Source organism: Selaginella moellendorffii, unplaced genomic scaffold (genome assembly GCF_000143415.4).
Source record: "Selaginella moellendorffii unplaced genomic scaffold, v1.0 SELMOscaffold_21, whole genome shotgun sequence".
NCBI lineage: Eukaryota > Viridiplantae > Streptophyta > Lycopodiopsida > Selaginellales > Selaginellaceae > Selaginella > Selaginella moellendorffii.
Window position 1 is genome coordinate 832,114 of NW_003314282.1, and position 23,061 is coordinate 855,174.

At 46.2% G+C, this 23,061-nt stretch overlaps 7 protein-coding genes and 1 pseudogene across 11 annotated transcripts; 2 read left to right on the top strand and 6 right to left on the bottom strand.

Moving 5' to 3' along the window:
- Positions 1 to 620: 620 nt before the first annotated feature.
- LOC9637912 (succinate dehydrogenase assembly factor 2, mitochondrial) lies at positions 621 to 1,382 on the bottom strand. The gene is made up of 4 exons (XM_002973310.2): positions 1,227 to 1,382; positions 1,047 to 1,173; positions 923 to 991; positions 621 to 856 (listed from the first exon to the last, which is right to left on the bottom strand). The coding sequence occupies exons 1-4, from the start codon at positions 1,340 to 1,342 to the stop codon at positions 707 to 709; spliced, it is 462 nt and encodes a 153-aa protein (XP_002973356.2). The 5' UTR covers positions 1,343 to 1,382; the 3' UTR covers positions 621 to 706.
- Positions 1,379 to 5,237, top strand: LOC9641424 (protein ENHANCED DOWNY MILDEW 2). 3 transcript variants are annotated; one of them, XM_024678204.1, is made up of 21 exons: positions 1,379 to 1,578; positions 1,626 to 1,865; positions 1,931 to 2,071; positions 2,126 to 2,377; positions 2,428 to 2,518; positions 2,569 to 2,664; positions 2,715 to 2,920; positions 2,969 to 3,040; positions 3,090 to 3,293; positions 3,343 to 3,472; positions 3,526 to 3,627; positions 3,675 to 3,767; positions 3,824 to 3,865; positions 3,921 to 4,031; positions 4,080 to 4,151; positions 4,210 to 4,328; positions 4,383 to 4,440; positions 4,496 to 4,649; positions 4,719 to 4,836; positions 4,884 to 5,089; positions 5,154 to 5,237. In XM_024678204.1, the coding sequence occupies exons 1-19, from the start codon at positions 1,412 to 1,414 to the stop codon at positions 4,760 to 4,762; spliced, it is 2,394 nt and encodes a 797-aa protein (XP_024533972.1). In that variant the 5' UTR covers positions 1,379 to 1,411; the 3' UTR covers positions 4,763 to 4,836; positions 4,884 to 5,089; positions 5,154 to 5,237. The 3 variants fall into 3 exon arrangements, with proteins under 3 accessions (XP_024533972.1, XP_002973162.2, XP_024533973.1); XM_002973116.2 differs by having other exon boundaries at positions 4,719 to 5,089; XM_024678205.1 differs by lacking the exons at positions 4,884 to 5,089; positions 5,154 to 5,237 and having other exon boundaries at positions 4,496 to 4,731.
- Positions 5,085 to 6,695, bottom strand: LOC112347336 (pentatricopeptide repeat-containing protein At4g02750-like). Its single transcript, XM_024678046.1, has one exon. The coding sequence runs from the start codon at positions 6,693 to 6,695 to the stop codon at positions 5,085 to 5,087; it is 1,611 nt and encodes a 536-aa protein (XP_024533814.1).
- Positions 6,696 to 6,784: 89 nt separating this feature from the next.
- Positions 6,785 to 7,675, bottom strand: LOC9637913. The gene is made up of 3 exons (XM_024678047.1): positions 7,345 to 7,675; positions 7,220 to 7,252; positions 6,785 to 6,900 (listed from the first exon to the last, which is right to left on the bottom strand). The coding sequence occupies exons 1-3, from the start codon at positions 7,673 to 7,675 to the stop codon at positions 6,785 to 6,787; spliced, it is 480 nt and encodes a 159-aa protein (XP_024533815.1).
- A 133-nt stretch (positions 7,676 to 7,808) lies between these two features.
- LOC112347425 lies at positions 7,809 to 8,863 on the bottom strand. Its single transcript, XM_024678219.1, has 2 exons — positions 8,420 to 8,863; positions 7,809 to 8,361 (listed from the first exon to the last, which is right to left on the bottom strand). Exons 1-2 carry the CDS (start codon positions 8,552 to 8,554, stop codon positions 8,083 to 8,085), a joined length of 414 nt encoding a protein of 137 aa, XP_024533987.1. The 5' UTR covers positions 8,555 to 8,863; the 3' UTR covers positions 7,809 to 8,082.
- Positions 8,864 to 9,759: 896 nt separating this feature from the next.
- On the top strand, positions 9,760 to 14,423 carry LOC9641425 (L-arabinokinase). Of its 2 annotated transcripts, none has more exons than XM_024678065.1 (28): positions 9,760 to 9,927; positions 10,013 to 10,120; positions 10,188 to 10,256; positions 10,310 to 10,393; positions 10,451 to 10,527; positions 10,578 to 10,644; positions 10,693 to 10,750; positions 10,806 to 10,873; positions 10,932 to 10,994; positions 11,047 to 11,203; positions 11,250 to 11,359; positions 11,410 to 11,529; positions 11,588 to 11,644; positions 11,698 to 11,882; positions 11,932 to 12,079; positions 12,135 to 12,218; positions 12,272 to 12,388; positions 12,438 to 12,580; positions 12,635 to 12,716; positions 12,772 to 12,859; positions 12,920 to 12,963; positions 13,009 to 13,104; positions 13,165 to 13,241; positions 13,309 to 13,503; positions 13,569 to 13,734; positions 13,798 to 13,872; positions 13,942 to 14,139; positions 14,218 to 14,423. In XM_024678065.1, the coding sequence occupies exons 1-28, from the start codon at positions 9,829 to 9,831 to the stop codon at positions 14,326 to 14,328; spliced, it is 2,946 nt and encodes a 981-aa protein (XP_024533833.1). In that variant the 5' UTR covers positions 9,760 to 9,828; the 3' UTR covers positions 14,329 to 14,423. The 2 variants fall into 2 exon arrangements, with proteins under 2 accessions (XP_024533833.1, XP_024533834.1); XM_024678066.1 differs by having other exon boundaries at positions 12,438 to 12,571.
- On the bottom strand, positions 14,364 to 18,725 carry LOC9637914 (protein CHROMATIN REMODELING 24). Of its 2 annotated transcripts, XM_024678064.1 has the most exons (24): positions 18,351 to 18,725; positions 18,242 to 18,292; positions 18,158 to 18,184; positions 18,074 to 18,106; positions 17,437 to 18,011; positions 17,253 to 17,383; positions 17,145 to 17,199; positions 16,974 to 17,090; positions 16,820 to 16,927; positions 16,708 to 16,763; positions 16,563 to 16,653; positions 16,383 to 16,517; positions 16,242 to 16,331; positions 15,987 to 16,190; positions 15,864 to 15,935; positions 15,738 to 15,818; positions 15,569 to 15,690; positions 15,402 to 15,513; positions 15,284 to 15,352; positions 15,135 to 15,229; positions 14,933 to 15,079; positions 14,815 to 14,871; positions 14,620 to 14,758; positions 14,364 to 14,555 (listed from the first exon to the last, which is right to left on the bottom strand). In XM_024678064.1, the coding sequence occupies exons 1-24, from the start codon at positions 18,571 to 18,573 to the stop codon at positions 14,397 to 14,399; spliced, it is 2,949 nt and encodes a 982-aa protein (XP_024533832.1). In that variant the 5' UTR covers positions 18,574 to 18,725; the 3' UTR covers positions 14,364 to 14,396. The 2 variants fall into 2 exon arrangements, with proteins under 2 accessions (XP_024533832.1, XP_024533831.1); XM_024678063.1 differs by having other exon boundaries at positions 16,563 to 16,763.
- Positions 18,726 to 18,836: 111 nt separating this feature from the next.
- LOC112347338 lies at positions 18,837 to 23,030 on the bottom strand (annotated as a pseudogene).
- Between the last annotated feature and the right edge of the window lie 31 nt (positions 23,031 to 23,061).

A 23,061-nucleotide genomic window follows, 5' to 3' on the forward strand; every position in this document is an offset into this window, starting at 1 on the left:
GAATATCTGAAAAGATTTGCCAATATAAGTAGCTTTTAATATACACAATCATATTTACAACAATACTCTATTTTCCAATTGGTTAAAAGTTTTGGGATATTTAAGAGTGTTAATAGTATTGAGCCAAATTGCCTTTTAAAAGTTTAAATTCAAAAGCTTACAGCTAAATTACATTATCTATAAATTTATTAATACCTCCTCTAGTTGTCCCTATTAATGTCCCTTTAGATCTTAGTCCATCAACATAAAAACCCTAAGATAATTTGAGTCTGTCAACACAAAAACCCAAACTTTCTTTTTTGTCCCTTCTAAGGAAAGAGGATTATATGAGATCCAAATTTACAACTATAATAGTTGTCAAATTGGTTCAATTAAAACCACTTGCCCTTGTATATAAGCTAGGGTTTTTGGGTTGATAAAATATATACATTTCTGTATTCTATATATTTACAAATGTTATAAAAGCAATAATATTAATTAAATGGTAAATACAATTTGTGTATTCTTGTGACATTACAATTTTGAACATTTATCTTGGAAATAAATCTTACCAAAATGCCTTTTAACACAATTTTCATCAAATTATTTAATTCCTCTATTTGTTCTTTTTATTTAGATTAAAAAAATAAAAATATTTCCTTTTCTTGTTGGCAGTGTAACTAAGTCAAATAAGAGTAATTAATTTACACAATGGACGGAAACTCTTCTACTGATTCCCAAGGAAAGCGTTGTTTGGTCCTGTCTTCTTGAAGTCATCCCATCCACGAACCCACGGCTGGCCGGGCTTGGCACGAGTCTCCACGGCCGCATGGTTCTCCAAGTTGCCACTGATTTGCTTCTGGATACACGCAAACACCTGGAAAGAAATTCCAATCCTAGAACTTTAGGACAAAAACCCATCGTCTCTCGGCTTCCTCCATACCGGATTAGCAGTGATGGATTCTGGCACCTCGGCTTGCCCTGTGAGCCATTTCCATAGATCGGGGTTTTCCTGGAAGATCGATCTATTTGAGAACAACCCCATGGAACATAGATCAAAATCTCACCAGATCGAGGACTTGGATCAACGATTCCAAGTGCTTGTCGTCCAGCTGATGGATGTTTTCTTGCGTCCATTTCCCCAGCACCAGATCGAGCTCCAGGAACCCGCGCTGCTTGCTCCGGTAGAGCAATCTATAGAGAAATTTCTGTGAGGAACGCGCAAATTAGGATGGAATCGATCGAACCTGTTGACAAGCTGCCGCCTTTCCTCCTCGTCGATCGTCGAAAATGCCCTGCTCCTGCTGCTGATGGGATTTAGGCGCACGATCGATCGCCAGGCGTTTCGGATCGTCATAGCCATGCCCTAAAGCTCTGATCTTTGCGAACAAATATTTAGGGTTCTAATAAAGGAGTTCTTCGCGGATCCGGCATGGCGCGAACGCTGGGCGCCGCTGGATCCGACACAGCGGGATGGTTCCTCAGCTTCTCATCGCCCGCGACGATCGTCCGCCTGCGCGAGGGCGGGGCGTACGCCGGAAGATCGAGCATCGAGGAGCTCCAGTCCAGCCTCACGGAAGCGGAGAGCGCGCGTGAAATGTAGGCATTGTTCTTTGCTTCTCTGGGCTTGATCGCGTCGTTCGCAGGGTGCTCGATGACGACATTGTCAATTCGGTGGAAGAATTTTGCTTCCAGGACGAATTTAACCCCGTTTCCTTGTTCCAGCTACCGCTCGAGTGTGCTGGAGCTTCGTTGCAAGAAACGGTCTGGCTCCGAGGTAAGACCGATGATGGCCTTCGTCCAGTGGGAACGCCAGTGAATGCCTGGAGTGTGGAGTTTGGCCCGGAAGGGGCACAGATCTACGTGAGGAATGAGCAAAAAAGATGGTATGGTTTCCAAGTTTCCTTCGTTCTCGTAAGAAAGCTGAGGAAACTTCATTCATTTTTGCCAGGATCAAGCTGGGAAAGCAGGCAAAGGCTTACGAAGTGGAGTTTCTAAGCGTTTTTGTTCTGCTTAGTCTGCTGGAGTTCGCGAGGAAGCATTTATATGCTTCCGAGACAACCATTTGGAACCATTTGCGTTCCCTCTACAGGTACTTGCAGCAGCGCTTTTCTTGGGCATTCATGTACCATTTTCTGTTTTGCAGCTACCATGGCAGCATTCCAACTCAAGATGAGGTGTTGGAGAATCTTTACGTCTTGAGGAAACTTGTAACTCTTGATACGGAGCTGGGAGCTTCGGACTATATCCAAAGCTTGCTGAGAAAGAGGAGGAGGTCGTATGACGAAGGAAGTTCTAGCAAGAGGCCGAGATATGAATCCGAGGAGGAGGTGGATGGCGACGACGGCGTTGGGGAGTCTGTTTGTGCCATATGCGATGATGGTGGTGATTTGCTATGGTAAGCCGTTTTTCAGGCATTATACGGAAATCATGTGCCTTGTAACGCAGCTGTGATGGTCCGTGCCTACGATCGTTCCATGGATTCAAAACAGAAGGCGTCTCTTGCAAGACCTTGTGCCTGTCAGAGGCAGAAGTTAAGGTTCGTCATTGGCACTAGACAATATCAGTATTCTATTTCTTTGCTACCAGCACATGGCAAAGTTCTTTTGTAAGAACTGCGAGCTCAACCAGCACCAGTGCTTCGCTTGTGGAAAACTTGGAGCATCAAGCGGTCCCTCACAAGAAGTATGTTTTCCGGTTTGAGTAGTGGACTCTTATTCGATGTTTCTGTGCAGGTTTTCTTGTGTGACGTTGCTCTCTGCGGGAAGTTTTACCATCTTCCTTGCGTGTCCAAGTTATTGGGGGACACAGCTGCCAGAACTGGATTTACGTGCCCTCTTCACAACTGCTTCAAGTGCCACCAGAGAGAAAAGGAAGAAGAATCGCTGTGGCTGTATCCGTGTAGGCGCTGTCCACGAGCCTGGCATGAAGCTTGTTCTGGGTAAGCCGAACCGTTGTTACAATCGCATTGCCTTAACTGCGTTGCCAGTGTAAGCTTTGCAGACGACGACGAGGATCGAAGGGGATGGTTCATAAATCAAACAAGATTTCTGTATTGCATGTAAGCTCTCTTTTGTTTTAATACATTGATTATAGTTCACTTGTTTCAGGAACCACGTAGTGATGCCCGATTTGAGAACACCAAGAAGGGATCACATAAAGTTTCCGGAGATACCATCGAAAGAGCGTGGGAACAAGGCTGCAATTAATCTGCAGAGCTCTAAAAGCGTTCAAATTTTGGAGCAACGACAAGGAAACAACGTTCTCCGTTCTGACACGCCCGCCGTCTTCTCCCAGATGGAGGTGGAAGACACGTAAGTAGTATTTGCTCTTTCGTTCCACTTAGTGTTTTCTTCTTTCCAGTGTTTCAAAGGTTATGTCGAGCTGCAAGCTGACATTTGAAAGCATTACCGCACAATTGACAGCTCCAAGCACTGCCAGGCCAAATTCGAACAGGAATCGTCATTTGAACAGGATACACTCGTTGCTGAATGTAGATGATTCCATGTCAACTCTTGGCTGTCCGCTTACTTTCGATTTTTGTAGGCTTTTCAAAAGGCATCTACGTTCGTCCAATGCGGCGGCAGTATTGAGAAAGCTCAACTTATCTTCTCGCCGAAGGACTTGAAGCTGCTTGAGAGCGCCAGAGTAAGATTACCCATGGTTATTATCAAGACCAATGTGGGAACTTTCAGGACGCGTTGCGAGTTTACTTGTCGCCTATGCTGTTTGGAATGCGCTATAGTTCCTTTGGGCGGCATTTCACGCGTACTTATAAGTTACAATCGGTGAGTTCGATGGACAAAGCAAGGCAGACCTTTTCTAACATATTATCTGCTTGTAGATTGTCGACCAGCTCAGCTATTACGTGAATCCAGGAGATATGGTAGGTTTTTTTCTTAATTGTTCGTATTGTTATGCTGACTCGTTCAGATTCAAAGGTGGTGGACCTGTGCTGTGGATCGAACGAGTTTTCACGGCTAATGTCTGACAAGCTGACGGCCATGAAGAAAGATTGCAGATTCAAAAACTTCGACTTTATACAGCCGAGTGTGAGTAATGTTTTTCCCTGCTGGATCAATGCTGACATCATGTTTTAGGATACGTTCCATTTCGAGCGGAAAGACTACATGGAAATCCAACCAGAAGAACTTTGTTCCGGTGATAAACTGGTGAGTATACTGTTGTGTTGTACATTCACTTGATACTATTGTGTATTGTGGAATGCAGATTATGGGTTTGAATCCTCCTTTTGGATTCAGGGCTCAACTTGCCAGCAAGTTTGTGGAGCATTGCGTGAAGTTCCAACCCAAGATTATAGTGCTGATTGCACCAGAAGAGACAAGAAGGTCCTGCGAACTTTTCTTTTCTTTTTTATGTGTAAAGCTCATAACCGGTTGCAGACCGGATGGACGCTACTACGAATTGACATGGGAAGACAAGGATCTGCTGAGAGGGGACGTATGTATGCTATTCTTTATCTTTCTAAATAAGCCGTCTTGTTTTCCTTGTGCAGGCATTCTACTTGCCTGGATCGGTGGATGCTGAAGGGAAGACGATAAAGCAGGAGAACAATGTCCCTCCGGTTTTGTATCTATGGAGCCGGGTGGATTTTGCTGAGGCTCACAGAAAGATAGCCAGGAGGCATGGCCATCTTCGACGTAGTTCAGGTAGATGACTTGCGACAGCTCTCTTCCTTTTGACAGTGATTAACATTTTTTGATGGGAAATTCATATAGCTTTGGATGCAAAGAGTGCTGCTAACATTGATGTGGGAGGTTAAGGTACTTCAAGTTCGTCGTTTGACGTTCTTTGTTCGGAACTGGACGGTTCCGAGCTTGGAATCTCATGTCAAAGGTAAGAAGAGAGCGTAAATTGTCACTGGCAAATTCCCCGGTCAACAGCAAGCAAGCAAACATCACCTGGAAAGCGGACGACTCGACTTCCAGGTGAAGCTTCCAGTAGAGAACCACCGGACTATGATCAAGAGGCTCCAGCATCCACATACTCGTCATCCTCGTCCGCCAGTTTTCCAGGTTTCAGATTCATCCTATCGCCATGGTGCAGCACTCAAAGCTATACTACAGTTGGAGGTGACCACTGATTCAAGGTAAAGCTTCTTCTATTTCCTCAAGTTGGGAGTGATCTCTAGCGGCTTGTGTTGCTCTTTCCAGATCGTTGTGAAGTTTACATGCACCGAGAAGACCACCCAATGCTAGCGAGCAGGGCAGCGGCGGGATCTGATGGAACAAGTCATGAGCATCCTGGAGCTGTCCCGCTCGACCGAGAAGATCGATCATGGGACTGTAGTGCTCAGCGGCAGGATTTAAGTTGTAGGCACTGCTCATGGAGGCGAAGTACTGCCAGGCCTGGTGGAGAAGTCCGGCTCGGCTGCAAGCTGCTAGAACAGTGGACAGTGAGAACTCGTTTGGGCGGAATCCTTCCTGCTCCATCTCTCGGAAGATCTTGATCGCTTCTCGGCCGTGACCTGCGTGACAGTGCGCGGCAACCATCGTCGTCCAGGTAACTATATCTTTCTCCGGCATGGTCTTGAAGTGGTTTCTCGCTGCTTCCAGGTTTCCATGGCTTGCGAGCGCTGCTAAGATGGTGTTCCACGATGCGGTGTTTCGCTCCAACATCGTCGTGCTGTGGAAGAGCGTCAGCGCTTGCTCCAGCCGAGAGTTTTGAGCGAAGCCCACCAGCATCGCATTGCACGAGACTGTATCCAAGTAAGGCATCTGCTCGAAGATCTTTTCTGACTCCTTGATGTAACCGAGCAGGGCATAAGCTCCGATGAGAATCGTGAAAGTCACTCCAGTTCTCTCGGGCATTCTCTCGTAGGCACAGGCCGCTTCCTCAATCTCTCCCGCCTGGACGAATCCTCGCAACAGTGTGTTCCAAGAAACTACGTTTCTGTAAAGCATCCGATCAAACAGGCTCTTTGCCCGAGCGAAACGCTCCTCGTGCACGTAAGCTCCCAACATCGTGTTAAATGAGACTATGTCATACTCGGGCATCTTTTCAAAGAGATCCTCTGTTTGAGCCAGATTCCCGGTCCCGGCATATGCCGAGAGCATCACGTTGTACGACACCATGTCCCTGTGCGGCATTGTATCGTACATCTCCTTGGCCTCGGGAATATGCTCGTTCTCGGCGTAGACTTTGACTATGGCAGTCCACGCGACGACGTTCCTCCGCGGCATCTTGTCAAAGAGAATCTTGGAGTTAAGAAGATCCCCTCTCTCGGAATATGCGGCCATCATGATGGTCCACGAGAAGGCGTTTCTATCGGGCATGGAATCAAAGAGGATCTTTGCCTGCTGGACATTCCCATGCCGGGTATATGCCTGGAGCATGGTCGTCCACGAGACGACCGTCTTGTGTGGCGTGAGATCGAACACGCGCTTGGCCTCCTCCACATGCCCATTCTGGGCATATGCCGCGACGAGGATATTCCACGAGAAGATATTCGGGGGATTCAAGGTATCGAAGACGGCCCTCGCGCGTACGGGGCTTCCCAGCTTGCCGTACATCTCCACCAGGAGATTCGCGAGGTAAACGTTCTGGCGGTGCTGTTCGCTGGCGAGGATTCGCGTGTGGATCGCAAGCGCGTCGCGGGGATTGCCGCAGGATCTCACGATTGACGCGAGATCCTCGATCGCGTCCTGACCACCAGATCGCGGGATCGCTCCCTCCAGGTTTAATGTCGTGCCCATTTTGCTCTCGCGCCAAGAAAGCAATTTAAACTTTCCGACAATTCTATAGCATATGCCATAGTCCGGTTAGATTGAATTAGTAAAGACAATTAGATGCTAAGTAAAACGAGGACAATCCCCAGTACGTTCCAGGGACTCGTGACAGGCATAAAACTTCCCCCACTGTGAAGCGGACCAGGTACGAGAGCCCCAGCTGCCAAAAAAGCTGGATTAATCTCATTTTCACTAGGAAAAAAGTAATTAGCACTAAACTAATGCAGAATTATTCCATTATTAGCAGTTATAGGCAGACAATGTCATTGTAGACCCAGGCCAGTGTAAGCAAAGCACAGTCCAAACGAGTAGTCCACACGGCAAGCGACAAAGCAAAGCAGAACAAAGCAAAGCAGAGGAGAGAGAGAGAGAGGGAGAGAGAGAGAGAGAGAGAGAGAGAGAGAGAGAGAGTCTCACTTCTAAAGTCCATCCTTTGATTCAATCCATTCTCTCCAAGCAAAGTTCTATCCAAACTATAGTACAAATCTCACCTGGCGTTGGAGCAAGCGCCGGCGCAACGGCATCTGAAGCAGCCAGAGTTACACAAGAAAAAAAAAAAAAAACAAAGAGAAAGCAGTTTAGTGCCACTAAGCAAACCGATTAGCTACAAACAAACCTTTGCAGCGCTCCGGCCGGGCGTCGCCACAGAGCGACGGGAGCTGGAGGGGCTGGGTTCGATTCATGGCGCGCGCGAGCTGGTCGAGGAACACGCACAGGCAGCGCGGTGGCTCTTTTTGCGTGGAGTTTGCGACGGCGGAGCAGCAGCGCGCGGATGGCTCCCTGCTTTGTTGCTCGAGGAAAGCATGGCAAAGCATGGCAAAGCATGGCATCAACACAGATCCGGCATCGCTGCTGGCGCACTTGGCTGGCTCGCGCTGCGCGGCCGTCGGATGGAGGAGATCCAACGCCAGCAAGAGCGCCAGCACCAGCATTCCCCTCCTTGGCATCCTTACAAGTTACAAGCACCAACTTGGTGCCACCAAGTTTGATAGAAAAATACCTTGAGCTCTTTTTCCTTTTACTTTTTTTTTTTGCTTGGGCGCTCCAAACAAAACAGTGGTGCATGGGGAGGTTTCTAAAAAAGAAGAATTTCAAAAAAAATTACAAACAAAATGTTTGAAAGAAATTGCAAAATATTCTCGCTCCTTCAACCATGCCAACCATGGAAGAACTACAAAATCTCTGAAAAGCAATCTCGGGAAGCAGCGATTTGTACATTGAAACAACCTCCTCCGCAAATCATCACCGGCCTTACGTTGGTCGTATAATCATCAACTAGAAGAACAAAAAAAAAAAAAAGAAAAACGAGAGAACCGTAGTTATGCTGACGCCGTCTAGAATATTCCGGCAACAGTCACGGCGGCGACCGGGCTGACGGCCACGACCTGCAGGGCGGTGACGGGCAGACGGGCGACGGCGTCGGGGGAACAGATCGATTCCTGGGAATATTCTGTCTTGTTCTTGTTCTTCGTGGTATCCTCGGCTTCTCCAGCGCTGGATCCACATACTTGATTGGACCGCTCTTGACCGGCGTTCTCGGCCGCGGTGGCGGGTCGACCATGTAGTAGTCCTCCTCCTCGATGCGCATTTCGCGATCGCTCAGCAGAGATCTCATCCTCGGGCGTCGAATCGCCTGCAAGGAATCGATCGATTCAATTCATTGCACTCCAAGAAAGAGGCAGAGGTTTTACCTTCGCGGAGAATTGGATTCCCGAGCTTGGATCTGCCAAGGAAGGAGATCGCGCTTGAGCAGCAGCAAAACCTTTCGAGAAAGTAATCGCGATGAGCAGCATCGTCGACACCAGCAAAAGTCTTGTTCGATGCATCGTCTGGATCGGAAGAAATGCAGAGCTCCGGAAGATCGAGACTGGATGGACAGAAGAACAAAACTGTAGAGAGAAAGAAAGCTACTTGAGGAAGAAGCGAAGAACACAAACAAGAACAAGGAGAAGAGGACGAAGACAAGTTTCAATCTGGCCGGATGGGGATGTGGAGAGGGCTTTTTGACGAGCTCGAAACGAGGAAACTCTACTCAAACAATGCAAGACAAACGCTCCAAGATCCACTGCCTTGGACGACGCACACGCAGAGCTGCAAAATTCATATAGAAAAAACGAAGAACCAAAAAAAAACCACGATAGAGTCAATCAATCCGGCTGCTGCTCACGGGCCGAATCGATTAAAAAAAGCTCTCGCTTGACACAAGCGTCCAAGCGGCGCCACAGCGCAGCAATGCATTGAACTCTCTCTCCATGGCGAAAAATATCAAATCACTCACCAAAAGCTCTCAAGGTTTTCGATATCTTCGCGAGGGTCACATCCAAATGCTCACAACAACAAGAACACCGGAGAAGCCTCTCTCGATCGTTTCCTGGTCGTCGTCTACACCATTTTTCTCTCTTGCGCTGCTATTTTATTATTTCTTTTGCCTTCTTTCTCACTGATGAATGAAATGATGAATTCAAAGCAAAAGAATATTGATAAAATACCTATCCTAAAAAACAGCTCAAACACTTTGAACAGAAGCCACAGCTAGAGGGGACAAAAGAATCCAAATTGCCAGACCTATACCATTTTAAAACACCAAGCGTATCGCATAAACATACGGTGTTGTTATAGCCGGGTTTAGCGTAATCAACCCCGTGTCGTGTGAGGCATCAACTTCGTATCAATGCCAAGATATCCCAGCGATGTGAAGAGGTTTTGACACTCCTGCAAATGCCCAGTCGCGGCATTCACCGTACGCGCCAGTGGCGGTGCCGTACCTCTGGGTCTTAGGGCAAAGCAACGTTGCGATCAATCATTGATGTCAAGGTAAAAATCAAAAGAGTGTTTTAAATTTGCGTTGTCAAGCTTATCAAAGAAACCTTAACCATACCTTACCAGACTTTTTTATCTAGGCCTCCGCGAAACTTGGGTAATGTTTATCTGGATCATTTCGTGCGAAATTTTAGCTCATTTACCGCGGCTCTGGGCCGTTGGATAAAGGGCACGCGATATATGAGCCAATCCAACGGTAAGGGTTGCGAATTTATTTTATTTTGTGCTTCTTCTTCCACCCGGGAGAGGGCGAGGCGGGCGATCGTTCCGCCAAGGCGAGATGGTTTCGAGCGATTCAATGCGAGATCAGCGCCAGGAGCTGGTGGTTGTCTACTATGTCACTGGCCATGGATTCGGCCACGCGACGCGCGTTGTCGAGGTGAGATCTCGTGCGAAATTAGGCTGGGAATGGCGATCCGGGAAGAACCCTAGCTACATCACACGCTTCTTGCTGATATTTCCAGGTCGCCAGGCATCTGGTAGCTGCTGGACATGTCGTTTACATAGTTTCTGGCGCTCCGGATTTCGTGTTTAAGCGCGAGATTCCATCTCCCAAGCTTCACGTCCGCAAGGTAAGCGATCTTGCGGCTTCTGGAATTGGATCTCTATTTTTTCTAGCGACTGAGAATTCTCGCACAGGTGCTTCTAGACTGTGGAGCTGTGCAATCGGATGCCTTGACAGTGGATCGCCAGGCTTCCTTGGAACAGGTGATACGGATTAAAAAAAGTCTTGATTTATCGATGCTATCCTTTTTTTTCAGTATTCCGAGACAGCAGTATTACCACGAGCATCAATTCTGGAAACTGAGTCTCGATGGCTTCGTTCCATCAATGCAAATCTTGTGGTAACTTGTGATCGTTTTTTTCTCGTATGGTTGTTTCTAAAGGAAAACTTATGTTAGGTTTCGGATATTGTTCCGGTGGCATGTCGAGCTGCGACAGAAGCTGATATTCCTTCGATTTGTGTTAGCAACTTCAGGTCTGCGTGGCTGACCAATCTTTGGATTGAAACTTACGTTGATTTCTCAGCTGGGACTTTATATATGCCGACTATGTCACGGCTGCTGGCCATGCGCATCAGTCGATCATTTGGCAGGTAAGGAAATGTTGCTGTGTTTAGACGCTTATTGCTTGGTGATTGCAGATAGCGGAAGACTACTCTCAAGCGTTGTTTTTAATACGCTTGCCTGGCTACTGTCCTAGTAAGTAAAGCTGCTCTTCGTAGTTCCCTTTTGTGAGACCAAGTGTTTGTAACAGTGCCAGCGTTTCGTGATGTCGTGGATGCTCCTTTAGTTGTTCGAGAAGTTCGGAAGAGTAGAGAGCAGGTCTTTGTGCCCGTTTTGATTGGATTTTGCACGTACTATAGCGTGTTTTATTTTGCAGGTTCGCAAGGAGTTCGGCATTCCAGATGACAAAAAGATTGTTGTCTTCAACTTCGGTGGCCAGGTATGTCCAGAAAGTGCTATCGACACAATTTGTGATATAAACTTCCTTTCAGCTCGCTAATTGGTCCTTAAAAGAGGAATTTTTACCTGCGGGCTGGGTATGCTTGGTCTGTGGTGCTTCCTCGGACCAGTCGCTCCCTCCAAATTTTATTGGCCCTGGACGTGATGCATATACTCCAGATCTTATTGCAGCAAGCGATTGCATGCTTGGTATGTTTATCAAATCATGTGCGTGTCCTCAGATTTTTTTTTTCAGGCAAGATTGGCTATGGAACTGTGAGTGAAGCCTTGGGATACAAAGTTCCTTTCGTATTTATCAGACGTGATTACTTTAACGAAGAACCATTTTTGAGAAATATGCTAGAGGTAACTTTGATGGCATTTTTAGGAAACTTCAACTTACAAATGAATGACAGTCCTACCGATGTGGAGTAGAAATGATCCGAAGAGATTTTTTAAGTGGACAATGGGAACCATATCTTCAACGGGCGTTGCAGATGAAGCCTTGCTACGATCTTCCGTTGAACGGTGGCGAGGTGACGTGAATGAATCACTTTAAAGAATAGTCCGATCACTATAGTTGTTTTCCTGCAGACGGTTGCGAGAATACTAGAGGGTGCTGCTCGGGGTGATATTGCCTCCGTAAGAAAGGTAATGTTAAAGCACTAAACAGTGTAAAACTGATTCTTTCTTCATTCACCTAGGAAAGTGGAGCACGCAGGCTTCGTGATGCCATTGTCTTTGGATATCAAATTCAAAGAGTTCCTGGTAGGGAGGTTACAATTCCTGATTGGTACACTCAAAGTCAAAGTGAGAGCCAATTGGGCCTTCTGAATGGTTTGAATCCTGGTGTACCGGGAAATCTTCTTAATCACACTGTCACTGACATGTAAGTCTCTTATGTCAAAAAGTTTGTATTCTAAACGCTGTTGTTTCAGAGAGGTGGAAGAGTTTGAGATTTTGCACGGGGATCTGCAAGGATTATCAGATACAGCTCTTTTCCTTAAAAGTCTCGCAAGGTTGAAAGACGATGTAAACTCACCGCTTCGAGAACGTGTAGCTGCTGCCGGCATATTTTCTTGGGAGGTAAGAAGCTGAATGTAGATGCAGACCAGGGTCTTAACTTTGCTATATTTTACAGGAAGAAATATTTGTAGCAAGAGCTCCTGGTCGTTTGGATGTTATGGGCGGAATCGCGGATTACTCTGGCAGCCTCGTGCTACAAGTATGGTTAACTCCTGTGTCACAACAACTTTGAACTAACATCATGCATTCCAGATGCCGATTAGAGAAGCTTGTCACGTTGCTGTTCAAAGAAATTCTCCTGGGAAGCAGCGGGTGTGGAAGCACATATCTGCCCGACAAGTTCCTGGCTGTAAGCCAGTCATGCAAATTGTGCGTAAGATTTTTTCTTGTCTGGATTTTTACGAATTGAATTTTGCAGGTATCTCTCGGATCTGAGGCGTCTAACAGGGCTCCAACTTTTGATATGGACCTATCCGACTTTTTTGATGCGCAAGGAGAACCTATTAGCTACGAAGAAGCTCGCAGATACTTCTCTAACGATTCGTCACAAAGGTCGAGAAAGTAGTACCAACTAGAATCAAGTTTGCATTTTGTAACGCGCGTTTCCTCTGGCAGGTGGGCCGCTTATGTCGCAGGGACCATTTTGGTGTTGATACGAGAACTAGGATTCAAGTGTGAAGACTGCATTAGCATTTTGGTAAGTCACGTTACACAGTGACGACAAAGGGTAGTATCTAACGTCTGGAATGCAGGTATCCTCAGCTGTTCCCGAAGGCAAAGGTGTGTCCTCGTCAGCAGCTGTCGAGGTTGCTTCAATGTCAGCAATAGCCGCGGCATATGGTAAGTTGCCAGCTTTCGATTCCAACACACAAATTTTGAGTTTTGTTTGCACGTCCTCAGGTCTTGAAATTGAGCCAAGGCAGCTGGCAATTCTTTGTCAGAAGGTAGGCATACAAGTCTTGTTTACAGCTTAGTGAAACCTTGCGCAGGTAGAGAATCTCATTGTTGGTGCCCCTTGCGGAGTCATGGACCAGATGACCTCAGCTTGTGGCGAGGCGTACAAACTTCTCGCGATGGTGTGCCAGGTACTATCTATAAATCTGTCTATTGGTGCGCACCAATTAACATTTCGATGGATGAAACAGCCAGCAGAGGTGAAAGAACACGTGAACATCCCCACGGACGTTAAGTTCTGGGGGATTGATTCGGGCATAAAGCACAGGTGAGATCTTCAAACTCGAGTCCCGGCAATGATGCTAACGTTGTTTTCTTTCTCGCTTTGTCTCTAGCGTTGGGGGAGCCGATTACGGATCCGTTAGAGTTGGAGCGTTCATGGGCCGCCAGATGATTGCGCAGCTAGCAGCCGAGAAACTCTCAGAGAAACAGGACAACGGAAATGGTTTTGACGAAGTCGACGAGGTGGAAACGGAACAGCTTCTGGACGAAAAGAATCTGTCATATCTGTGCAACCTGACGACAGAAAGGTACCAGCATCCATGATTTTTCTTTGCCAACTTAACGCCAACTTAACGCGACTGTTTAACCGCAGATACGAAGCCTCGTACGCCAACATGCTCCCCGAGACAATCGAAGGGAAGAAATTCCTGGACAAGTATGGCAGTCACAAAGATTCGGTGACAACAATTCTTCCGCAAGTCTCGTACCCTGTCAAATCACCCACGGCCCATCCAATCTATGAAAACAGCCGTGTGGAGGTAAAACCACCATCTCTTCCTTTCTTTCAGCTTCTCATTCCAACAAATGGTTCTTCCTTTCAGGCATTTGCTCTTCTGCTGGAAGCTGCCGGAGATACCACTAAACAACTCTACTTGTTGGGCCAACTAATGTATCAGGTAAGTGTAACTTTGTTTTACCAGCTACATGGATGGATGGATGGATGGATGTTAACTTTGGATTGGCAGGCACACTTGAGCTACACGAAATGTGGTCTGGGCTCCACTGGCACAGACCGGCTTGTGGCTCTGGTAAAACACATGCAAAGACACAGCACGTCGGAGAACACATGCTTGTTTGGTGCCAAGATCTCCGGCGGTGGATGCGGTGGAACCGTTTGTGTCGTGAGCACACCCGGAGTGGACGCTACAAAGCAAATCCTCGAGGTAAGTTCACACGTCACTTGGTCCCTCGAATCGTAGAGATCTTATTGACTGCTCTCGTTTGTTTGTTTGTTCACACAGGTCCAGCAGCGTTACAAGGAAGCCACTGGCCATTTGCCGTTTATATTCGAAGGATCATCACCTGGAGCTGGGAAGTTTGGCCATCTGAGAATCATCAGGAAAAGTATATAGAAATAACGACGATGTATTACACCACTAACACCACCTTGTTGTAAAGCTAACATCTTTTGATCGATCAATCAAACAATGACGTGAAGCTTGTCAAATGCACTAGCAAACTCGTCCACGTCGACTATCTCTTTCTCTCGCGCGCGGCTTGCTTCTTCAAGCTCGATTTCCAGGTCTTTCATTTTCTTCCTGATGTTTTCTCCCCCATCCGGCAGCTTTGACACCAGGCTCTAAACAACAAAAGAGAAGGGATAAGAGTTAGGCTCACGGGATAAGAATGATGACAACACTCACACGGTTTGAAAGCATGGAGGACAGCCTATTGATGTTATCTTGCAAATGTCTCACGTTCATCTGGCTATCATCAAGGTCCACCAGATTCACTCTTTGCGTTCCCTTCCAGTAGTTGCTTTGCGGCTGATATGCACCAGAGCTGTAAGAAAACCCGAAATACATTAGCAAGGATGTAAAAGCAGAAAAGATACTTACCCAGAGTAGTCCTCCACTTGCTTATTTTTTAGTTTGGAAGATAGCGAGTCGGCCATCCTGTGAAGTAGCATTATCTGTTGTGTGAGAAGGCTCGAGAGTAAATGCTACTCATGCAAACCTTGAGAAGCTGGCAGTGGCAGAGACTTCTTCATCGGCGGCAGGAGGTAATTCTGGCGCAGCCTTGGAAAACAAAAGGTCGTGGTGACTCACGCCTGCGATTCCCTGGCGTTCCAGGAACTTAATATGCTTTGCGAGTTCTTCGTCTCTGCCACAATGATGTCACAATGCTGACGGGAATAAAAGTCATGCAAAAAACATACACTTCGAACTGACTGGCGTGCTCTTCATACAGCTGCTGCTGCGTAGGAGAAATGTCGAAACCAGTCTTCGGAACAGTCAATAATTCTCGGAAGTCCTGCGAGCGCAAAACAATGTAAGTGATCGGCTGTTTTGTCCAATGCTACTATACCTGCTGGGAAAAGTACCGGAATTGTTCTGCACGTTCGGTAGCAACTTTCATGAGGCCTCCTTTGAAAACCTGAAAAGAGATGGGACGATTGAAAAACCATATGTACAGCTTGGCTTACCTGCTTCCTGTAAATCTTCTCCTCCAATGTGCCGGATGTCATCAGGCGGTAAACTATGACGTCCCGGAGCTGTCCAATGCGATATGCTCGGTCAACACTTTGGTTGTCCTTGCTACAAAATACGTGTTAAAAAAAAAAAGAAGAAAATCTTAGAAGTGAACCCGAACCTGGGATTCCAAGCCGGATCTACAATGACAACTCTATCTGCAGCTGTCAACGTAAGTCCCAATCCTCCAACTTGAGATGTCAGCAGAAATATAGAAACTGTACAGCCATCAGTTTGGAAATCCTGCAATAGAATAAAGTTAGTCAAGTAAATCCATAACCGTGGCTCACCTCAACGATCCTCTGACGCTCGGAACCTTTTGTTTTGCCGTCTATACGACAAAAGCTATACCTCCGTTTCGTTATCTCTTCCTGAAAGAAAAACGTCAGTTAAGGCAGTAAAAATATGTGACGCACCTGGATAATGTCAAGCATCTTAAGAGTCTGAGCAAACACCAGTGTTCTATGGCCCTCTTGCACAAGATTTTCCTTCAGCAAAAATACACAAATATAAGTTGTAAGTTTTCGGCACCAACTCACCAGAAGAGCCATAAGAAATACGATCTTGCACGAATGTTTATTTCCATCACTGTCAGGCTCGGGCTCTGCTAAACCAGCAAGCGATTTTCTCATAGCCTCTGCGGCCGCAATGTCGGTACTATCTAAATACTCGAGGCCCTCCACCACATCGTCAGTCGCCCGCTTTGTCAAGAGCAAAGGGTGGTCACAAATTTTTTTGAGAATCTGCAATTCGGACATCAATACTAGGAATAACTTAAATAAGATTTCAAATACCGTCAATGCTGCTAAAGCAGAACCCTTGGCTGAACCTGCCAGGGACCCTTGGGCTGTTTCACTTCTTAAAAACGCAGTGTACATTTGACGCTGAAAACAGGCACAAGCTAGTAGACAGAAAAACTTCAAACTTTTACGTACCTGACGTTGAGACAATCGCAGCCATACAATTATGTCATTCTTTTTTGCAAGCTGCTGTGTTTCTTCACCGGTATTCGGAAAAACGTCCTTCTTCAGGCGACGCAAAAAGTACGGAGCAAATCTGTCTTGAAGCTCCTGCAAAACCAACTCAAAAACAGGATAACTTGAATGTTTTCATACCTGCGCAACGGCGGCTCCAATTCTCTTTTGCCTATCGGTTGCATTCTTATCGTTGCCACTTAAAATCATAGTTTCGTATTTCGCCTTGAATCTGCACCTTACAAAGTTAAGCATAAGAACCAGCGAAGGTACATTCAAAACGCACTCCTTTCGGTCCCCTAGAAGTTCAGGGTAGCAGAAGTCGAAAAGAGCCCACATTTCCTGGAAATAGGTGTTTAGTGATAGAAGGTATCAAAGTATTTCCACATCAATCTCACTCGCAAATTGTTCTGTATGGGAGTGCCACTTATAATGATTCTATGAGCGCTCGGAATTTCCTTCAAACTTTTTGCACGTTGAGTTGAGGGATTTTTTATTAGGTGGCCCTGCACATTTCACGTAAATGAGAAGCACAGCAAAGAATCGTCTTACCTCGTCAAGAATTACGTAGTCCCAAGTCACGTCATCATCATCAAAGTTGTATTCACCTTTCAAAGCATTAGTATTGTGGCGAACAATATCATATGTGGTAAGCAGCACTCCTCCGACCTGTCGCAATGGCAACAATGAGACACACGGATGTAGATTTCACAATGAGTATACCTGCAATATACGATCCAAATTAGATTCCCGGACGCTTATAGACGTCCCCGAGTAGCTGTAAGACAAAAAAGAACGATTAACATCTGTAGCTTGAACGATGTCACTTACTCTTTAACTTTCCTTCCAAGTCCCACCACATTGAGCTCCTTGCCCCAGTGAGGTATCAAAGTCTTCGGCGCAACAATAAGTGCCCTCTTAATAAGCTTAGAGTGAAACAGGCCACAAAGAAATGCAGCAATCTGAGAAAGGATAGATTAGAACTGCAAAAACATCAAATATAATTTTTTTTTACCTGCATTGTCTTACCAAGGCCCATGTCGTCTCCCAGAATTCCTCCTCGACGCTGAAGATGCAATCTCCACAGCCAACGTAGACCTTCATGTTGATGCTCATAGAGGATAGAAGAAACATTCCCGGGGAGGACGAATTTCCACCTTCCTTCACCAAGTACTAGATCGAGAGCTGACTTGTTGGACTTCTTAGATAAACTTGAAGAAGAAATCTCGAGAACGTCATCAGTGGCCCCCTTGGACACCTCCGCGAGAGACGATGTAGCTGATCCATAGTCTGCACTGTTGGCGGACTCGAAAGTGTCTCTAGATGTCGTTGATATTTGTTGCTTCATCGTCAGCGACATGGAACCGAGTTTTTCGCACAGAAGATAGTCAACACCGTCGTCAGTTTCTAGCGAGTTACTGTCGTTGGAATCGCTTGGCAGCTCTACCAGTTGAGCAGCAGCAAGTTCAGAGGCCATTGGAAGGGGTGAATCACGCTCCTTGACCTTGCAAAGCCTTCTCCTTCCCGGCACTTTGGTGCTGTTTGCCTGTGACTGCTGTGGTCTGACGGGTTCTTCACTGGCAGTAGAAACTTAAAAAAAAAAACAAACTTATAAGCTTCCAACTTTCTACGAAGGCAAAAATGAAGTGTACCTGAGGAGGTGGTTTCCTTCCTGACAGTGGGAGCTGCATATAAACATTAAGTTAGCCTCTACAAAGAATGAAAAGCAAGCCTACCTGACGATGTCAAGGATTCATCCAAAACTACATAAGAAAAAAAATTAAAAAGCTTCCTAGAACGAAAGACACAAGCAAGCTTACCTGATGTATCTGACTGCTTTGGTCTGGTGGATTCCTCCTTGGCAGTAGAAACTACATGGCACACAAAATTAGTTTTTCTTTCTACGATGAGAGCGAACTTAAGGCCTACCTGAGGACGGGCATTCTTCATCTGAGACTGAGTCTTCAAACAATCGAGCATCGTTCTCTCCCACGCCCGGCCAAAACATACTTCCAGCATCCTGTTCCTCATCCAACGGCGCTTTCCTACCGCGAGCGGCCCTGGCGTCAGCTATCTTCTCCAATAGAGCCGTCCTCTCCGCATTCTTGAGATTCCGCTTGCTCCGAACGAATTGGACATCGTCATCATCCATAGAACCAGCTGAACAGTCACAGCCGGAGCGATCGACACCCTGGAGAGAAATGCCGCACAAACCCTCAATCGAAATTCACCGCAATGCCCTTGGCGCGCCGCCTAATCACTGCGCCTCCATCGATCAATCGCGGCACCCTAAAGCCCTAGACATGCTCTTCCCTCCAAAATACAAAATATAAACCCTAGCTTATTTGGCACGTGTACATGCTCTCGCATATTATAAGTATATCCTTTTTCGCATATACCCTGGTATCTCACACATCTTGACATTGAAGATATTCATCCAAATAGAAAATTTCAAGGATTTCTAAGTTTCAGTGGAAGTATGTATGGGTCAAAACTTGTTGATCTCATTCACTTCTCGTGTTCCCTTCCAGCAGTTCTTTCGAGCCTTATGTGCAGCATAGCTGTAAGAAACCGGAAATACCTTAGCAAGGATGCGAAACCAGAACAAAGATGCTTGCCTAGAGTAGAAGCTGGCGATGGCAGAGACTTCTTCATCGGCGTCAGGACGTAATTCTGGAGCAGCCTTGGAAAACAAAAGGTCGTGGTGACTCACGCCTGCGATTCCTTGGCGTTCCAGGAACTTGATATGCTTGGCGAGTTCTTCGTCTCTGCCACAATGGTGTTACAATGCGGGGAATAAAGCTCATGCAAAAAACATACACTTCGAACTGACTGGCGTGCTCTTCATACAGCTGCTGCTGCGTAGGAGAAATGTCGAAGCCAGTCTTCGGAACAGTCAATAATTCTCGGAAGTCCTGCGAGCGCAAAAAAATGTGAGTGATCGGTCCAATGATACAATTCCTGCTGGGAAAAGTACCGGAATTGTTCTGCACGCTCGGTAGCAATTTTCATGAGGCCTCCTTTGAAAACCTGAAAACAGATGGGAGGAATAGAAAACATTGTACAGTTTGGCTCACCTGCCTCCTGTAAACCTTCTCCTCCATTGTGCCGGATGTTATCAGGCGGTAAACTATGATGTCCCGACGTTGCCCAATGCGATATGCTCGATCTACACTTTGGTTGTCCTTGCTACAAAATATACTTGTTCAGAATCACAAAAAGAGAAAAGGAAAGAAAACCCAACGTGAAAAAACTTAAAAAGTGAACCCAAACCTGGGATTCCAAACCGGATCTACAATGACAACTCTATCTGCAACTGTCAACGTGAGTCCCAATCCTCCAACTTGTGATGTCAACAAAAATATGGAAACTCTACAGCCATCACTCTGGAAATCCTGCAATAGAATAAGTCAGTCAAGCTAAATCCATCCGTGGCTTACCTCAACGATTCTCTGACGCTCAGAAACTTTTGTTTTGCCGTCTATACGACAAAAGCTACCTCCGTTTTGTTATCTCTTCCTGAAAGAAACAACATCAGATAAGGCAGTCAAAATATGTGACGCACCTGGATAATGTCAAGCATCTTAAGAGCCTGAGCGAAGACCAATGTTCTATGGCCCTCCTGCACAAGATTTTCCTTCAACAAAAATAAAAAATTTATAAGTTGTATAACTTCAGCACCAACTTACCAGAAGAGCCATAAGAAATACGACCTTGCACGAGTGTTTATTTCCATCACTGTCCGGCTCAGATTCTGCTGAACCAGGAGGAAGTGGCCGCAGTGTCGGTACTATCTAAATACCCGACCACATCGTCGATCTCCTGCTTTATCAAAAGCCAAGGGTGGTCACAAATTCTTTTAAGAATCTGTAATTCGGACATGCTCATTAAGAACATCTTGAATAAGATTTCAAATACCGTCAATGCTAATAAGACGTCTGAACCTGCCAGGAATTCGTGGGCTGTTTCACTTCTCAAAAGCGCCATATACATCTGACGCTGAGAAAATCACGAGATAGTAGACAGAAAAAATACAACATCTTACGTACCTGTCGTTGAGACAATCGCAGCCATACAATTATGTCATTCTTCTTTGCAAGCTGCTGTGTGCCTTGACCCATACTCGGAAAAACATCCTTCTTCAGGCGACGCAAAAAGTACAGAGCAATTTTGTCTTGAAGCTTCTGCAAAACCAGCTCAAAAACAGGATAACTTGATTATTGTCATACCTGCGCAACTCTTTTGAATGTAATTTGCATCCTTATTATTACCACTCAAAATCGCAGCTTCGTATTCCCACTTGAATCTGCAAGTTAAGCATAAGAGCCAGCGAAGGCACATTAAAAAACGCACTCTTTTCGGTCGCCTAGAAGTTCAGGGTAGCAAAAGTGGAAAAGGGCCCACATTTCCTGGAAAGAGGTGTTTAGTCGAAAAAATTTATCAGAGGACTTCCGTATCAATCTCACTCGCAAATTGTTCTGTATGGGAGTGCCACTTAAAATGATTCTATGAGCGCTCGGAATTTCCTTTAAACTTTCTGCACGTTGAGTTGAGGGATCTTTTATCAGGTGGCCCTGCACGTTTCACGTGAATGAGAAGCACGGCAAAGAAAAATCGTCTCACCTCGTCAAGAATGACGTAGTCCCATGTCACTTGATCACCATCAAACCTACCTTTCAAAGCATTGGTATTGTGGGGAACAATATCATATGTGGTAAGCAGCACTCCTCCGGCCTGTTGCAATGGCAACAATGATATGCACGGATGTAGATATCAGAGTGAGTATACCTGCAATATATGATGCAAGTTCGATTTCCGGACGTTTACAGACAACGTCGAGTAGCTGTAAGACAAAAGAAAGGAGTAGCATATGTCACTTGAATGATACTCCGTTCGCTTACTCTTCAACTTTCCTTCCAAGTCGCACCACATTGAGCTCCTTGCTCCAGTTAGGTATTAATGTCTTCGGCACCACAATGAGCGCCCTCTTAATAAGCTGAGAGTGAAACAGACCACAAAGAAATGCAGCAATCTGAGAAAGGATAGATTAGAACTGCAGAAGCATAAAAAAGAAAAGGTTTTTACCTGCATTGTTTTGCCAAGGCCCATGTCGTCTCCCAGAATTCCTCCTCGACGCTGAAGATGCAATCTCCACAGCCAACGTAGACCTTCATGTTGATGCTCATAGAGGACAGAAGCAACATTCCCGGGGAGGATGAATTTCCACCTTCCTTCACCAAGTACTAGATCGGACGCGGACTTGTTGGATGATCCATAACCTGCGGTATTGGCGGCGAAAGTATCTCTAGACACTTGCTGCTTCATCGTCAGCGACACGGAACCAAGTTTTTCGCACAGAAGATAGCCAACACCGTCGAAACGTTCGTTGGAAACGCTTGGCAGCTCTACCAGTTGAGCAGGACCAAGTTCCGAGGCCATTCGAAGAGGTGAATCATCCCTGGCAGTACAAACTACAGAAAAAAAACAGGAAGAAAAAAAAAAACATATGAGCTTCCAGCTTTCAACGAAGACAAAACTAAAATGTACCTGAGGAAGCGGTTTCCCCCCTGACAGTGGGAGCTGCATTGATAGAAATCATGTCAGCCTTCTACAAAGAATGAAAATGAAGCTTACCTGACGACTCATCCCAAACTACACTTGAAAAGAAAGTTAAAGGCAAGTTTTGTTGTTTGTCTTTTTTTTTCTTTTTTTTTCTTTAAAAACATACGAAAAGTAGTTTTTCTTTGTATGCTGAGAGCACACTTGCTACGAAAGAAAACCAAGCCTACCTGAGGACGCGCCTTCATCCCAGTCGTCAAACAATCGTGCATCGTTCTCCCAACACATATTTCCGGCATCCTGCTCCAATGGCGCTTGCCTACCGCGAGCAGCCTGGCCTCAGCCATCATCCATAGAACTAGCCGATCGATCAAGCCTTGGATGCCCTGGAGTGAAATGTCTCTCACAAACCCTCGCCGATCATCTCAAAGCCAGAGCGATCGAGACGCTGGAGTGAAATGCCGCTCACAAACCCTCACCGATTATCGTCAGAGCCGGAGCGATCGATACCCTGGAGTGAAATGCCACCCTCACCGATCGAAAAAATCACCTGGCGCAGACGACGAGCATGTAAATGCGCCGTGGGTCGTCACCGCAATATATAAAGCCCTCGAGACTTCCCTCCAAATTACAAAATATAAGCCCTAGCGTCACCCTCGTGCTGCCACGTCTCCTTTTTATTATCCCATATGCCAAGGCACAGCTTTGGTCCACCTCTTTATAAGCGCCCCACATCGAGTCATTGTCACTACCGGGGACGTTCCTGGAAGGGTCCGGTACCGGCATGGCCCCAGCTGGGGTACACAGGTATACTTGCTGTACCTGAAACCCTAAACCAGTTCCACCTGCGCAAGCAGTGTGATGCCTCTTGGGGTTTTTCTTCCGGTTCCTTTCCCCACTTCAAAACAAGGACCGATGCCCGGTGGCAACCGGTACCGGGCCATGGGGGAATATCCGGTTGTTGTGCTACCGCGGTGGTCGCGCGTGCGGTGTCGCACTGGGCACGCCCAGCTCGCGGCTTCCCAGCGCGGCCATCCCAGGAACGTCCATTTTACTTTTTAAAGATTTTTTCACTCTAGAT